Source organism: Orcinus orca, chromosome 4 (genome assembly GCF_937001465.1).
Source record: "Orcinus orca chromosome 4, mOrcOrc1.1, whole genome shotgun sequence".
Taxonomy (NCBI): Eukaryota; Metazoa; Chordata; class Mammalia; order Artiodactyla; family Delphinidae; genus Orcinus; species Orcinus orca.
This window is the reverse complement of record NC_064562.1, coordinates 5,253,974-5,271,336: the sequence shown is the minus strand read 5'-3', so window position 1 is coordinate 5,271,336 and position 17,363 is coordinate 5,253,974. Positions and strand designations below refer to the sequence as shown.

Below are 17,363 nucleotides of genomic sequence, written 5' to 3'. Positions count from 1 at the left end.
GCAGATTTTTATTTGCCAGGATGGCAAATAATGCTCCTTCGGTGTATTCACCAAGTGGTGTTTATTACTTCAGGTGGGGAGGGCAGGGAGAGGGACGGGAAGCAGAGAGGTGATCACTACGGCAGAAACGTCAGAAATTATTATATGGATGTAAAACTTACAAGGCCAGATGAGGCAGAGTTTTCACAAGTCAGTCATCTTTAATCCTACTTCTAAACAATAATAATCACATAAAATCCAAGCATGCTACTGTTATTCATATTAAAATGCCTTACCTAAGCTGGTGCTCCCTCAGGTTGGATAAGGCTTCCATACCATGTAAATAGGAGTACACGATTTCCAGATCCTGTTTGAAAAAGAGGACAGAAATTATTAAACTTGTCAGGAAAAGAGGCTTCTAAAATAAGGCATTATATTAACAGACCAAATTTAAAATAGCTTTTTTTTAAATACAAGCTTTTAGACATCAAAAATCACATTATTCAGAGAAATGCTGGACTGCACAAAATGTCATGCATCACAACTGCCTTTGGGATACACAGAAAGGCCATTAAAATATAAACTAAATTGGCTCAAATTTACAAAAATAAATTCCTCATAAATTGTTATCACCTATTTCCCAGCTTTTACATCAAAATATCAAATGTAAAGTTTTAATTTTAAAGTATAAATATTTACCAATTCCATCATTAAATGATTTTCTTAGTCAATATAAAATTAATGCATGTTATTTCATGCCTACACTTAAAAATGAGCATGAATTCAATTGTTTTCTATTTTTACCAAATGACATTTCTTATATGCAGAAATATTTAAATTTAAATATTCTCTTTTAGAAAAAAAGACATGCCTTGCTTTTCCAGATCATATTACAATACATAAAAAAAAGATTCATAGTTATTCATGAACGTTTAGAACAGGTAAAAATTCAAAATCCTGTTTATATTCATTTATATGCAAGCCAGCAGGGAATTAGTATTTTTTTTAATTAAGGTATAGTTGATGTACAATATTATATAAGTTTTGGATGTACAAAAGTTAGTATTTTAAAACTCCAATGAGGGGGCATCCCTGGTGGCGCAGTGGTTAAGAATCTGCCTGCCAATGCAGGGGACACGGGTTCAAGCCCTGGTCCGGAAAGATCCCACATGCCGCGGAGCAACGAAGCCCGTGCGCCACAACTACTGAGCCTGCGCTCTAGAACCCACGAGCCACAACTACTGAGCCCGAGTGCCACAACTACTGAAGCCCACGCGCCTAGAGCCTGTGCTCCGAAACAAGAGAAGCCACCGCAATGAGAAGCCCGCGCACCGCAAGGAAGAGTAGTCCCCGGCCGCCGCAACTGGAGAAAGTCCACGAGCTGGAACAAAGACCCAATGCAGCCAAATATTAAAAAAAACAAACTTAAAAAGAAAGACTCCAGTGAATATCTAGCAGTTTCTGATCTCGAGAATACAAATCTACATTTACTCCTCCCCTAAATCTTAGCCAAAATGTAAAACAAATGTATTTTAAGAACTTTGTAAAATTACCCTTTTAAAATAATAGCTCTACTGAGATACAATTCACACATCATTTTCTTTTCTTTTTTTCTTGCAGGGGGCCACAGCCGCACTGTGCACAGGACCCAATCCAGGAAGTGGGCATGACCCTCCCTGGCCCCTGGCTCCACCCGGGCTGCCCCCTCCTCCTAGAGATGAGCCGCTGTGAGTGGGCCCAGGGCTGCCAGACTCGCCAGAACTCAAGATTTATCACTTGTGAATAATTGCGTGGTTTGTGTTCGTCAATCACCACCGTAATTCCTGAACATTTTTACCACCCAAAAGACAACCCCGCACCCTGTAGCATTCACTCCCCATCCTCCCTTCCCCCAGCTCCTGGCAACTGTTAATCTGCTTTGTGTCTATGGATTTGCCTCCTCTGGACATTTCGTGTAAATGGAATCTCACAAGGGAAACACACGACCTTTTGTGACCGCCTTCTTTCTCTTGGCCTAATAGCTTCAGGGTTCATCTAGGCTGCAGCAGGTAACGAGATGTTCCTTTGTATCACCGAATAGTACTCCATTATAGAGAGATGCCACAGTTTATCCGCTCATCCACTGACGGACATTTGGGTTCTTCCTACTTTACGGCCGGTACGAATAATGCTCTTGTGAATTCTCATGCATACGTTTTTGTTTGCACACCCGTCTTCAGTCCTGATGGGTATATGTATACCTGCGAGTAGAACTGCTCATTCGCATGGTAACTCTGTGTTTAGCTTTTCAAGGAACTGCCGAATTGTTTACCTAAGTGGCTCATCATTTATAATCCTATCGGCAAGGTCTAAGGACTCTAATTTCTCCACATACATCCTTGTCAACACTAACGTCTGTCTTTTTTATTTTAGCCTTCCCAGGTGTGTTTGAAGGTGTTGATTTGCATTTCACTAATGACCAAGGGTGCTGACCATTTTTCATGTGCTTATTGGCCATTCGTACATCTTTGGGTAAATACCTATTCAATTCTTTGTTCACTTTTCTTTTCCCCCAGGGGTTATTTATTCTTTCTTTTCTTAACACCTTTATTGGAGTATAATTGCTTTACAATCTTGTGTTAGTTTCTGCTGTATAACAAAGTGAATCAGCTGTATGTATACATATATCTCCATATCCTGTCCCTCTTGCGTCTCCCTCCACCCTCCCTATCCCACCCCTCTAGGTGGTCACAAAGCACCGAGCTGATCTCCCTGTTTATGCAGCTGTTTCCCACTAGCTATTTATTTTACATTTGGTAGTGTATACATGTCCATGACACTCTCTCACTTCGTCCCAGCTTACCCTTCCCCCTCCCCCTGTCCTCAAGTCCATTCTCTATGTCTGTGTCTTTATTCCTGTCCTGCCCCTAGGTTCTTCAGAATCTTTTTTTTTTTTTTAGATTCCATATATATGTTAGCATACAGTATTTTTCTCCTTCTGACTTACTTCACTCTGTATGACAGACTCTAGGTCCATCCACCTCACTACCAATAACTCAATTTCATTTCTTTTTATGGCTGAGTAATATTCCATTGTATATATGTGCCACATCTTCTTTATCCATTCATCCATCAATGGACACTTATGTTGCTTCCATGTCCTGGCTATTGTAAATAGGGCTGCAATGAACGCTGTCGTACATGTCCCTTTTTGAATTATGGTTTTCTCCGGGTATATGCCCACTAGTGGGATTGCTGGGCCATATGGTAGTCCTATTTTTAGTTTTTTAAGGAACCTCTATACTGTTCTCCATAGTGGCTGCACCAATTTACATTCCCACCAACAGTGCAAGAGGGTTCCCTTTTCTCCACACCCCCTCCAGCATTTACTGTTTGTAGACTTTTGAATGATGGCCATTCTGATCGGTGTGAGGTGATACCTCACTGTAGTTTTGATTTATATTTCTCTAATGATTAGTGATGTTGAGCATTTTTTCACGTGTCTGTTGGCCATCTGTATATCTTCTTTGGAGAAACGTATGTTTAGGTCTTCTGCCCATTTTTGGATTGGGTTGTTTGTTTTTTTGATATTGAGCTGCATGAGGTGCTTGTATATTTTGGAGATGAATCCTTTGTCAGTTGCTGTTCATTTTTTAATTGGGTTATGTATCTTTATTATTGCATTTTAAGAATTCTTTATGTACTCTGGATAGAAGACCCTTATCAGGTACATTATCAGTAAATATTTTCTCCCTTTCTGTGGCCAGTCATTTCACTTGGATGGTACCCTTTGAAGCACAAAGTTCTTAATTTTGATGCAGTCCAGTTTACCTACTTTTTCTTTTCTGCGTATGCTTTTAGAGTCACATTTAACAAACCATGATCTAATCCAAGGTCACAACAATTCATTAATATATTTGCTTCTAAGAGCTTCTTCTTCCACAGCTTTAGCTCTTACATTTAAGTCTACAATCCATTTTTAATTACTTTCATATTCAGTAAGGTAAGGGTCCAAGTTCACTCTTCTGCGTGCAGATATCCAGCTATCCCATCACCCTTTGTTAAAAATACTATTGTTTCCCCAGTGAATTGTACTGGTGCCCTTGCTGAAAATCAACTGACCATAAATGCCAGTGTTCATTTCTGGACTCAGATCTATTCCATTGGTCTGTATGTCCATCCTCGTTCCACGACCACTGTCTCACTTATGCAGCTTTGGAGCAAGTGTGAAATCAGAAACTGTGAGTGTTCCAACCTTATTCTACTTTTCTGCGTGCCTTGTGTTCACATTTGAATTTTAGAATCAGCTTGCACGTGTCTGCAGAAAAGCCAGCTGGGGTTTTAATAAGGATTGCACTGAATCTGATGATCAGTTCAGGTAGTACAGCCATCATAACAGTAGCAAGTCTCCCAATCTATGACATGGGATGTTTTTCCATTGAATTAGGTGTTCCTTAATTCCTTTCAACTATGTTCTCTACTTCTCAGTGTACAAATCTTGCACTACTTTGGTTAAATTTAATCTTCTCTTTTGATTAAGAAAAAATTTCTGCAACCTTAGGGATACCTTTGAGAATAGTTCAAACTATCTGTGCGCTTAGATTTCAGGTATCAAGGGCACAGGGAAGGGACAGTGGCTCACAGAATAACTAGGTAAGGAATTCAAAACCTTCCTAAGAGGATTCCAAGAAGGTTTTCAGCCTAAAATATAGTATTGTACACCTTAAAACAATATTATGATGTGTTAAGAGGAAAAAAATACCTCATTTATAATTCTCAATTGTCCCAATTTAAAATTTATTAATACTAGAAGTTTAAAGTGTCGCCCTCTAATGGTCAACTTTCAAATAAACTGATGGACTTTAATTTTATTCATCTGTAGTTTTGTTATTTCCCATAAGTCTTTTAAAAGCTATTTATAGATTGAAATCTAAGTCTAGACCTAAAAATGCAATACAAATAAGAAAGCTAAAACGAAACCTTCCCCGCCATCCGGTTACCAGAGTGCATTCCTAAAGCTAATAAATCCCTTCTTTAGACGCAGTCGTACCCCAGTCTTAATATTCTATTTGCAGGTAGGGAAAGCCAACAAGAATGTCCTAATTAATGAGTTTTCTTTAATACTTATAACAGAAAGTCCTTCTGAATAACGCTAAGGTTCACATTCTCTTTTAGGTATTACAAAGATGTGCTACTTGCAGTCCTTACATAGTACAGAAGGCCACCCTCCCATTTCTGAAGAGCTTATCATCTGAATCTAACACGAAAGTTTTACACTTTTTTCACTGAAATACCAATCAGCCCCTTACAAGCTGCCCAAGGCCCGCAGTACTTCCATCTAAGCAAGCAGACAAGACGATTATGTTCATTAACCTTCATCGGGCAAATATAACATTTACACTGACCAAAAATGTCTATTTAGGAAAGGAGTAGAAAGAAATAGGGGTTTTCGAAAGCTGGGGAAGGCAGAAGTCTGAAAGAAACCTGCAAGGAACAAGAATCTGGAAGATTCGAGTCAGAGTGGAGCAAAAGAACAGCCCTAACCCTTCAAAGACAACAGGCCTGGACGTAACCGAGTGTCTTCTCCTTCAAGCCGGCAAAGCAGAAGCCAAGTAAAGAGGCGCGTTCCTTGATGCTGCGGCGCTTCATTCGTCTGTCGCTCTCTAACGTTATGGGGTTTCCTAGTTGGACGAGGGCACCTTCCTGGATAAGTTATGATGTCACGCCCATTACGAGTGTCAGCACTGCACCCATAAACTTAGCAACTTTGAGTATGAATGCATAACCTGCATGATTACACAGAATCTATCTATGAACAATAACTACTACCATTATTTCTTCATCTTAAGACAATATGCGTAACTAAAACCTGCAGATTCCATACGGCTGTTTATTAGTTCATAAAAACGTGCAGGACCACTGCGTGCCCTTACCAATACGGCGCTGACATAAGTGACAGGTCAGGAAGCTGTTTCAGGGCCTGTAATATGCACTGAGCGTGTGCGTTACACCATTACTGCAGGAGCCAATTTAAAATGCAGTTTGTCCTTCTGTCTGTGTGTAGCTGCATAAATAAAACACCTGCACCGCACATAATCCTGATGTTTGGGGGCAGAGTAAGTTTAAACATGTGTCTGTCAAGCAATACAGAACCAAAGAATCTGGTGCAACTGTGTCGCGTATTTTAGATGTGTGGCCAGACCATGAGCTTCTTCAATGAACTCAACGATTACGTCCAGAGTTTCTCTATTACTCTTAGAAGAAGTCATCTCAAAGGAAACTTTTACCTGGTTATGCCACGAGGAGCCTGGAAACTGGAGGCGCAGACGTCATTATTCTAACACGAAGCCTTCACGCTGAAGGCTGGTTCATCTAGCTGGAATTAGACGACTTTACAAATATATTCCACCTCAGCCTGAGATCTCTTCTTCGTAACTAACAGAAGGAACAGTAAGAAACTGACATCTAGACGGCAGGCAACAAACAAGTCCATGCAATGTTTCACTTGGGACCAGCACAGGTTTGGGTAAGTAGGAAAGCTTAGGAAAAAGGCATCGGGAAATCTCTGCTCTCAGACTCCAAGGGATGAAAGACAACTGAGCAGAGATGAGCCGGGGAGATTGCAAACTAAAGGAAGGCCGGCCGTGTAGCCACACTTCCCTGCAACACAGAGCCTGGTGGCCAAATAGCAGGTTTACCAGTGATGAGGGATTGCAGGTGACGTGAACGACACTGGAAGGCAAAAAGGAACACACGTTTTCTTCTTTCCTAGGGGCAAGGTAGATTGGGCGGTATTCTGAAATAGGCAAATATGGCCTTTTGAATCTTCTTATCAATTTTTTTCTACCCTCTCCCCAGGTGTCCAGCGACCTCGCATCATGCCGTCACTCTGGGCACCCTGCCTTGGTCTAGAAGCTAAAGGGAGATGATGTGAACACAAACGTGAGTGATCCCTAGGGCTTTGCCGCATCTTCCCCGGGGACCTGTTGGTCAGCATCTGCATTTCCACAGTCCAAACAAACCTCTAGGTGGTAGGAGATTTCAGAAATGAAATACACCGGGGACGCGAGGAAGGGGACCCGGGGACAGAGGCTCTGCCGGGAGCTGCCTGGCCCCTCCGAGCTCGCCCCTCACGCTTCCTCCACTTTCCACGTGGAGGTTTCAACCCTCATCTCCCCTTTGCGGTTGGCCTTTGTTAGAATAACCCAGGAGTTGGTAAGGAACAGCCTTCACCCAGCAAGGGAGCAAAAAGGCACAAGGGTGGGTGCTGAGGAGTGCTGCTGCTCAAACCAACCCGGTATCTGCCGCGTGGGCAGCATCTCAGAGCAAGCTTCCTCGTAAGGGGAACAGGGAAGTGCGTGCCCTTCAGGGACTTACACTCCTGGGTTCTTTTTTTTTTTTTCTCTCTCTACACAAATGAGACATTCAGAGTGAAGTTATGTTTCAACAAACTTGACTATAGGAAAAAAAAAAAAAAATGCTGCAGCACTACATCACCTAAAGCATCAAACTGTGTCGTTTCTGTCCAGAAACCATGACCTGCAAACAACTTGCAAACCTCCCCACTGCACCTCCCAGGGCAAATAAAACCCATCTGACTATTACTATTTTAAAGGGCCCTCAAAAACTATAAGCTATTTCCCGCCCCCCCCCCCAATTCTCTAGTCCTGGATACAAACAGGAACAGATTGCTTTAACCAGGAAGCAGCGTTTTTCAGAACAATAGGCCTTTTCTAGAAAGGACATCCTTTTTTAAAAATAGATGTTATTTGAAGGCAGAGAAAAGTCATAAAACCACTGTAGCCCAGCAGACAAGAACACTGACCGGCCAATTGGAATGCAGTTTTCCATGAAAAAGACTTTTTTTTTTTAGTCCCGAATGTAAACAATGTATCTGAACCCAAAAGCATCCTCTACGTCGTTTGGGAGAACGACTGTTCACAACCTAAAGGATCATCTCGCCCAGAGCGTGTAAACACAACCCAGCTCAACCGGAAGAAGCCAGGCACAGCTCCTACATCTTGGGCACGTTCTCCAGCACCTCCTTAGAGGCTCACTCAGGGTATAATCGGCTTCAGAGCAGACTTACAATTCACCGAAAACCAGGTTTTAATTTCCTAGCTTAGCAGCATGGGGATTGGCTAACAACTTACGGTCTATTTTAACACGATCTTTGAAGCGCTGAAAGAGGAGACGCACCCTCCACCTCCCCCCCACCCTCCACAGACGCATATTTTGCACTGCACTGTGAGAAAGAATATATCCTTTTCCTTTAAAGTGAGTTTTGTTTCACATTATGGAGCTACATATTTGAACTATAACCAGAAGCGAGGTGGTCAAAGGTACAACCTTCCGGTTACCAATTTTTTAAAACAAAAAACAAGTACGGTTGATTCCTTTAAAAAGACTGTATCTCAGGCTTCCCTGGTGGCGCAGTGGTTGGGAGTCCGCCTGCCGATGCAGGGGACGCGGGTTCGTGCCCTGGTCCGGGAGGATCCCACATGCCGCGGAGCGGCTGGGCCCGTGGGCCATGGCCGCTGGGCCTGCGCGTCCGGAGCCTGTGCTCCGGAAGGGGAGAGGCCACAGCAGTGAGAGGCCTGTGCACCAAAAAAAAAAAAAACAAAAAAAAACACTGTATCTCAATCACATAAAAGAAGCAAAGGCCAAGCCCGCGCTAGAGCTTGCAGCCTATGGAGGCCCACGCGGTGAGGGACCCAGGCGCCCTGCCTGCCCTGCCGGGACCAGGAAGCATGCTACTGAGCCAACTGCTCTCCCTCGTCAAGACAAGAAGGTACCGCAGCCTTCCTGGCCAGGGACCACTAGCAAGGAATGAGAGTTAGTTCTGAACGATATTAACAAGGAGGTTAAAAGCTAGACTATCCAAGGCTCGAGCTCAAGGCCACGGCGCACGGGGGAGGGTCAGAAGGGGGAGAGGTCTGCATACTTTGCTGTGTCTACCAACACGGGGGTAAGCTGAAAAGTTTTACCTGGGAGAGGCCACACTTCTTTATGCTGAAACACGTAAAAGCCATCCTCGGACAGATAGTGGAAAGAACATGAGCGCTGGTGTCAAATGGAGCAGAGCCCAGGCCGTCCTCCCCACTGCTGCCCAACGTGAGACCCTGCACGTGCTACCGAGACTCTGTCCGCACACCAGCATGACTCCACCTACTTGGCTGGGCTGTGTCACCAAAATGACATACCGTTTCATAACGACACACGGCACATACAGACCCTTGAAAAGTGGGGTAGCTGATTTCCTTACCTATGAGATCTGCAGACAGGCACACAGGAACGCCAAGAATTACAAAATTTTAAATATCCCTGAAATTTATATACATCAGATTTTGTATAAATCACTGCATCCTTTTCATATGTATCTCTATCCAAAAAAAAAAAAAAAAAGTCAAGTGAATTATTCATGAAACATGTCAAGGGCCCCTGGATGGCCTGCTGTATCAATCCAGCTTTTACATCCGGTGGGACCGGAGCGGGGGTGCCAGCCGCGCGCAGAGCACAGACCTGCTCGCACTTCTGAAGCTTGTCACCGCCTGCCTCCAGGGCTCCCCTGGCTGGCTTCCCAGGAGAGCCCCCCGTCACCGACCCTCGCACCCCTTCCATGCACGCGGCCGGCAGCGCGTGGTGCAGCCCAACACAAAGCCCCTCAAACCCCCTGCCTGCAGGGACCTCCCTCCTGAGCCGTCACAGCCTCCCGGGCTGCAAACCCGCACGGGCACCCCACGTGCGCTCCGTGCAGCCGTTTTACCTTCCGGGGGGCACCTGTTATCTCCTCGGTCAGAGAACAGACACCCCAAAGTCACTGCTTTCTTTCACACCTCTTTCTCATCTCTGCAACAGGGAAAGGTGTTCTCAGCCCCGGTACCCGGACAGACTGAGGCAAGCGTGCACACGGCCACCAGGCGGCAGAGCGGACCGGTGGTCCCTCTAGGCCTGGGTCTCACAAGGCGCGCCCACTGCTCGTGCACGTGTAAGTAGGAGACTGGACATTTACAGCATCCCTGAGGGTGGCTCAGAGACCACGACCGTCCTTTCTCCTCCGCTCCTAATGAAAGGGGACGGGGGACAGGAAACGGGCCCACCAACACTCCCATTAAAGTCACTTCATTTCTACCATCCCGAGCAGGGAGAAATCTTATTTTAAACCGGGTACCGCCCTCAACCCTACACACCCTGGGAAAGAACCAGAGCGTTTAAAACAAAGATGTCCAATCACTCCACTGCTGAGCTGTCTGGGGCCCTCTTGCCTCACACCCCAGGAAATTACATCATCACATAGTTCAGGGAAATGTAAGGAAAAATCCATGGTGGAGTGCATGACTTTCAGTAAAACTTTTTTTTTTGACATGTCAGTATCAGTTTATTAAATGTGACAAGTGTACCATCCTTGTAAAATATTAATAATAGGAAAAACTGTGTGGAGGACATACGAGAACTCTCTGTACTATCCTCTCAGTTTTTCTGTAAATCTAAAACTGTCCTAAAAATAAAGTTTTTTTCTTAAGTTTTTATTGGCGTATAGTTGATTTACAATGTTGTGTTTTAGTTTCTGCTGTACAGCAAAGTGATTCAGTAAAACTCTTAAGTTTGTTCTTAAACAGCAATTTCAACCCTAAATCATATGAAGGCTGTTTCTGAGCTTACTAATTTATACCCGAAAGGAAGACAGTCCCCCAGAGCTTTGATTTCATTCAAATGCACATATCAAAATGCAGAAAAATAAAAATGTTAAAAAAAAACAAAAACCGCAGGAAAACCTGGTGATTATTTTACTGGTCATCTAGACTCAGCCTGGATACCTTCCTTCAGCCCCAGGCTCTTGAGCGCTGCATCTTTACAAGACACGTGGATGAGGAATCCCAGGAGTAAAACATACAGGTTCAAGCAATTGTTTGTCCAAAATTTCCTCAGATGTTCCTACATCTTTAAAAAAGAGAGTGTTTGAACAGTTCCTAAACTTGAGACAGGGATAATTATAAGGTAAGTACCTCTTGAATTAGCCATGAAAATTACAAAACAGACCTCGGGGTTAAGCAGAGCACAGGCTGCCACTCCTCCTCTGTTTCTAGCTGGCAGCAGGGAGCCCAGGAGCCTCACACTACAGGGGAGATGAGCTGCAGAGGCAGAGGAGTACTTCCTACATTCTAAGGAGCAGAGGACGTGTCGCACGTAATCCTCACCCTCACTGAAGAAAACGTGAGAGTTAAATGATTCAGCAACAGCAGCCATCCGGTGGCAGCTCTTATGTTCCTAAATGGGCAGCGTTCTGTTTAGCAACCGAGACACACGTTACGCCCTTGCATTCACCGCCGTGTCGGAGGGGAAAAGAGCAAGTAAGTTTGGTCTGTGAAGGTTAAAATTTCTCATTAGAAAAAAATCAACAATTTCATTGTAACTAAAAACTCATCGGGCGGACAAATAAGAAAAATATCAAGTGTCTAAATCAGTCCACAATTCCTGTTTTCAAGGGTCAGTATGTGTATTTCCACTTCAGAACAATGCCCACGACCAAGCTGACACCTCCCCCGAATCCACATCTGTCTGGCAGCGGGAACAAACATCACAACAGATCTTCACTGTGAAGTATCTACTTTATTTTAATCCCTCAGACTGCAAAATGTGTAGTCAAATTTGAATTGCACGGACACAGATGAACGCACTAGAAAATGATTTGCCGTGAACTGAATGCCAGTCTGGTTTTTGTTCTCCGTGAATAAGTGAGCAGGCAGTGAATGAGCACATTTTAAGTTAACATTTAAACATCTGATTAAGTACAACCGGAAAGGTCAATCAGCTGTATACATACACACATGTGCGCGCGCGCACACACACACACACACACACACACACACACACACACACCTTCCGCCCCACCCCCACCCCCAACTAGGATAAAATGATTCCTGGACCATCTTCCCTTTCAATTTAAAAAAAAGAAAAAAAAAAAAAAAAAGCCAAACATGCCCCTTCCACCCAGTTCTCCTCTAAGGACACAGTTACAACCTTGCGCCCAGTGTGGCACTCGTTCCCCAGGGATGGTCTGGCTCGGGTTAAGCCCTGCAGGAACCGAGCGGGTGCGGATGGGTGGAGGGGGCAGAGCCCACCGAAAACCTGGGCAACAAGGGCCCAGGGCTGCAGAACTACCCTCAGGACGCCCCCAGTTCCAAAGACCACCTAACTGCAGAGGCTCCTTGAAAGGTGTGCATTCGGAACCATTCACTGTGCCAGTCTGAGCATCCCTGCAGGACTGGGTTCGCACAGTCCTGGCGTAACAGAAGCAAAGCAGAGCAGGTCACTGAGGACACGGGCTGTCCACAGCCTCTTGGCAGAAAGGAAGCACTCCCGTATGAAAGCAGGTTTTAAATATAGAAAACGGCATTGCTGCTATTTTTCTAGGACAAAAGACAAAAATAATTTGACATATGTTTTTCCCATCTTGAATGTTTTACCGAGGAGTCAACCACCAAGAGCATTACTGATTGTCAAACTTTTTTTATTTCTCAAGCGGACAGGAGAAGCACATGCGAATGTTCTACCTAATCAATGAAAGCCTTCCAGCTATGTTCATCAGAAATGAACTAAACGCTAAAGACATTTTAGATACTGTTCGAAATTGGTCTCTTTCAGATCTGTCCATAAATAAATAATTCTAATCAAGTGCTCCACTGGAAAGCACAGCAGGTGGTAGTTTCTGAAGCATCCTACCTTTCAATCATGTTTCAAACTCTCCCTGGAAGTTAACATCTAACATCATTACTTTATAGCTGTCCTACTGCCCCCGACTATACAGGATGTACCACGTGCGTCTGACAGCTTAAATTTGTGGATGTGTATATTTGATCTATACACTGGACACCATCACATTCATAAATAAAATTCATAAATCAAGAGCCCTTTGGCTGGGCTTCCCTGGTGGCGCAGTGGTTGAGAGTCCGCCTGCCGATGCAGGGGACACAGGTTCGTGCCCCGGTCCGGGAGGATCCCACATGCTGCGGAGCGGCTGGGCCAGTGAGCCATGGCTGCTGAGCCTGCGCGTCTGGAGCCTGTGCTCCGCAACGGGAGAGGCCACAATAGTGAGAGGTCCGCGTACCGCAAAAAAAAACAGAACAAAACAAAACAAAGAACCCTTTGGCCATCAAAACAGCAATGCTCACACACACACACACACACACACACAGATACACACACACACACATCCCCGGAGACCTCGAGCATTATTACCAAGACCCTCCAGAAATCAGGAGGAGACAAAGAGCCCTTGGTGAAGTCGGTTACGGTGGGGGAGCCGTCACAGCCGGAAGGGGAATGAGAAGGAAGGTGGGAAGGCGGCCCCCAGCCCCACGTTTCCTAAACTGCTCAGAACTCAGAACGCCTGGCACTCCAGGGCCAGTGCGATAAAGGGGAGGTGGCTTTGCTGATCAGCTACTTCATCCTAGAACCAGAGGATCCACACAGGAAGAAGGAAAAGGAAGCTGTGAAATTTCCTTTTCCTGGTAAAGGACAAATTTCAAAGAAGCCTCGAGGAGGGGTTCCAAACGTAGGTCCACACGAAGGCCTTCTCTAGCATGTGGCAAAGTGAAAAAACAAGGGTGCTGTACGAGGTTCTGGACGAGCCAGAGGGGCTCAGCTTAAAGAGCTCAGCTTTGGGGATCATCGCCACTTTCACATGCTTCTTTTTGCTTCTATAATGTCATCCTTTGAAACCATATTGATACTAGGTGACGGTAATTCATTGTTCGAATATCATTAGTAGAAGAAGTCTGTTGTAATTGCCCACGTTATGTCGGCACCTCAATTTCTGACCGGTGGTCAGGAGGGTCAAGGGTCTCACTCGATGAAACCTAAGAACCTGGGGCACCCACTTAGGTGAGCCTGCCGCTAACGCGGGGATGAGGGGTGACCGCAAATTCCCCAAACTATTCACCTCTTTCTTCCAGCTCTCATTCTCAAAACTTTCCGGAGAAAAGCACACTAGGTATTTTGACCCTCCCCCCCAAAAGAGATTTTTCAATAATTTTTATTAAAGAAATCTCTAAACATTATAATCTTCTGGTGGAATGCTGGGTCTTGGAATAGAATGGAAAATTTGCAGAAAATGTAGCAAGATGCTCTGGGCAGGGCAGGCGACGGGGGTGCACCCTGCGGGCACCTCTCCTCGGACCCTCGGCTCCCCAGTCCTGGCTCTGCGCTCCCGGCAGCCACTCAGCCTCTCTGTGCCTGTTTGCTCACCTGCAAACTGGAGAGGATGATAGTATCTAAAGGAAGATTCACAAAGTGCCGAGGACAGAGCCTTGGCCAAGAGCAGGCACCTTCTGGGCCCCAGCTACCATATTTATCACTCCGCTTTTAACAACAACGATGGCAATCTCAGGCGGTCGGGTGCCACAGGGCGAAGGAGGCATCAGGAATTCTCCGGCCACGCTGCAGAGACATCCAGGCGACATACTCGGAACAGCACTGTAGTTTTTCCTTTGTGTCTTCTTAGGCGATTTCGGGTTTTAAAGTACAACACAGTGCTGCAAGAAGTAGTGAACCGCTGGATTCGAAAATAAAGAATCCTAAACACAGCTCGTATTTTTCCTAATACCAATGACAACTGCTATTGAGTCCCAAATTTCAACAGAGAATGTGGGGAGAGAAGAGCCCCAAAATCTGTTTGTTTAGACGTTACCCTTCCCCTGGCTCACAGGGAAAGCCTAGGCACGGAAGACTCGCTGTGCACACAGCCCCACGCCGGGTGCCGTCCTGGAGACAGTTCAACCAAATGCTGGTCCTCAAAGAAACACTACGATATGTAAACAGATAACTAATCAGGACCTAGCGTATAGCACAGGGAACTCTACTGTGATAAACCAGTATCTATATACTGTGGTATATCAATATTCTGTGATAAACCATAACGGAAAAGAATATGAAAAAGAATAGATACATGTATCTGTATAACTGATTCACTTTGCTGTACACCTGAAGGTAACACAACATTGTAAATCAACTATACTCCGAAAAAAATTTTTTTTAAAGATAATCAACAAAGAAACAAGAAGGAAAAAGAAGAATGACACTCCATCTGTTAGGACCCATAAACTCCCTCACAGATGACTACAATGTGAGATAGAAACTCAGTTGTAAGCCCCAGGCATCAGAAAACAAGTTTTCTAATGCCCAAACTCAACAAATGCTCTCCACCGCTCCATCACCACTGCCAGCTGTTCATCAGAAGGTTTATCTGCACCACATCACACACATTCTCCTGGGGGCCCGGGACCCTCACACAAACACAGTGAACTAATGAACCTCACCCTTCACGACTTGCCACTGAGTACCTACCACGCACAGGAACATGTGATTAGACCCTGCATTTAGCTTCAAGTCCTCTGAGCACTAGAAAAAGCAGTGTCATTCCCAAGGTATATCTTTATTGAGTTATTTAAATTTATTACAGCTCAATGATAAATTATACAGCAATGCCCTCTGACAAAAAGTCAAATAAATTTGCACGCCTCTGGGGATGAAACCCAACTTGACAGAACCACCGGCTAGGCTGAACTCGGGGGGCCTGAGCCCCCCACTGCCCTGCATCCAGTCTACTGTCAGAGCCAAGTGCCAACGACAGGATGAACTGAGACAGAGCCAGGCAGAGGAGAAGGGGAGGCGGGGGCATAGCCGCCCCCTCTCTGGTCACAGGCCGTGCACCACCATCCTCTGTCACTCCCAGCAGCTGACCGTCCGCAGAGGCTACATATGCTTGAAGAACATCTGTGTGGCCAACAGGCACATGAAAAGATGCTCAACATCGCTAACCATGAGAGAAACACAAATCAGAACTACAGTGAGGCACCACCTCACACCAGTCAGAATGGCCATCATCAAAAAATCTACAAACAATAAATGCCGGAGAGGGTGCGGAGAAAAGGGAGCCCTCTTGCACTGTTGGTGGGAATGTAAATTGGTGCAGCCACTATGGAGAACAGTATGGAGGGTCCTCAGAAAACTAAGAATAGAACTACCATACAACCCAGCAATCCCACTACTGGGCATATAGCCTGACAAAACTATAGTCCAAAAAGATACATGCACCCCAGTGTGCACAGCAACAGTATTCACAATAGCCAAGACATGGAAACAACCTAAATGTCCACTGACAGATGAGTGGATAAAGAAGATGTGCCATATATACACACACACACTCACACACACTCACGCTCACACTCACACACACACACACACACACTGGAATATTACTCAGCCACAAAAAAGAGCAAAATAATGCCATTTGCAGCAACATGGATGAACCTAGAGATTATCATACTAAGTGAAGTAAGTTAGACAAAGACAAATACCATGTGATATCACTTATAGGTGGAATCTAAACTATGACACAAATGAACTTAACTACGAAACAGAAACAGACTCACAGACATAGAGAACAGACTTGTGGTTGCCAAGGGGAGGGATGGATTGGGTGTTTGGGATTAGCAGATGCAAACTATTATATACAGGATGGATAAACACCAAGGTCCTACTGTATAGCACAGGGAACTATATTCAGTATCGTGTGATAAACCATAATGGAAAACAACTTGAAAAAGAATGTATACATATATGTATAACTGAATCACTTTGCTGGACAGCAGAAGTTATTTAACACATTGTAAATCAACTATACTTCAATAAATTTTTTTAAAACCAGAATATCTGAAAACACATTCTTTTTGCATATTATCACTAGCAGTTATTTCTGGGAGTTTTGGCTTTTGAGAACATCCAACGTTCACCCAGAACTAAGCCTAGGGAATGAGTTGGCCATGTAAGCTCCAGCGGGATCAAAAATAAAATACAATTACATGAAGTAAAGAGGTACCTTCCCTGGGGGGTTCACTAAGCAACTCTAATAACTCCACCATGATATGGTCTAAAAATGTTCTGAGCAACAGCACGGGTTTTCATAAGAACTGTGTCACTTGGAAAGGTGACCAATGCTAAGGACATTATTTAGATACATTAATCCCTGCCTTTTTAAAATTTCACTTCATGACAGCTAATCCTCGTTTTGAGTGGAAAACGTTAGTAACTCAAACATTAGATAAGTATGGAACTAAATCTACTACATTAGACTACTTGTCCCTGTGTATCATTTTCCCCTCCTTAACCCTAAATTATACGGCAGATAAAGACTACCTGTTACATTTCTTATTCTTCTGGGCCCAAGGCGTTGTTTTATTCGGGAAGGTAATTATTAGATGTCACTGAAGTGACCCACATGTAACCTTTGAAACCCCTTACTTCATAATGCCGGTGGGGATTCCACCAGCTACGCATACAAGTCTTGCCCAAGGGGGCCAATTTTACCTTGTGAGTGAAGCACTGAGTGCACAAATCTGAAACGC

General features: G+C 44.5%; 1 protein-coding gene across 6 annotated transcripts in view; it reads right to left on the bottom strand.

Annotated features, from left to right (window-relative positions):
• Positions 1-17,363, bottom strand: part of RAPGEF2 (Rap guanine nucleotide exchange factor 2) — a 245,375-nt gene that overhangs the window by 164,225 nt on the left and 63,787 nt on the right. For all 6 annotated transcript variants that reach the window (XM_033421514.2, XM_033421520.2, XM_033421515.2 and 3 more), the window contains exon 2: positions 276-346. In XM_033421514.2, coding sequence (XP_033277405.1) covers positions 276-346 — 71 coding nt within the window. The remainder of the gene's footprint in view (positions 1-275; positions 347-17,363) is intronic.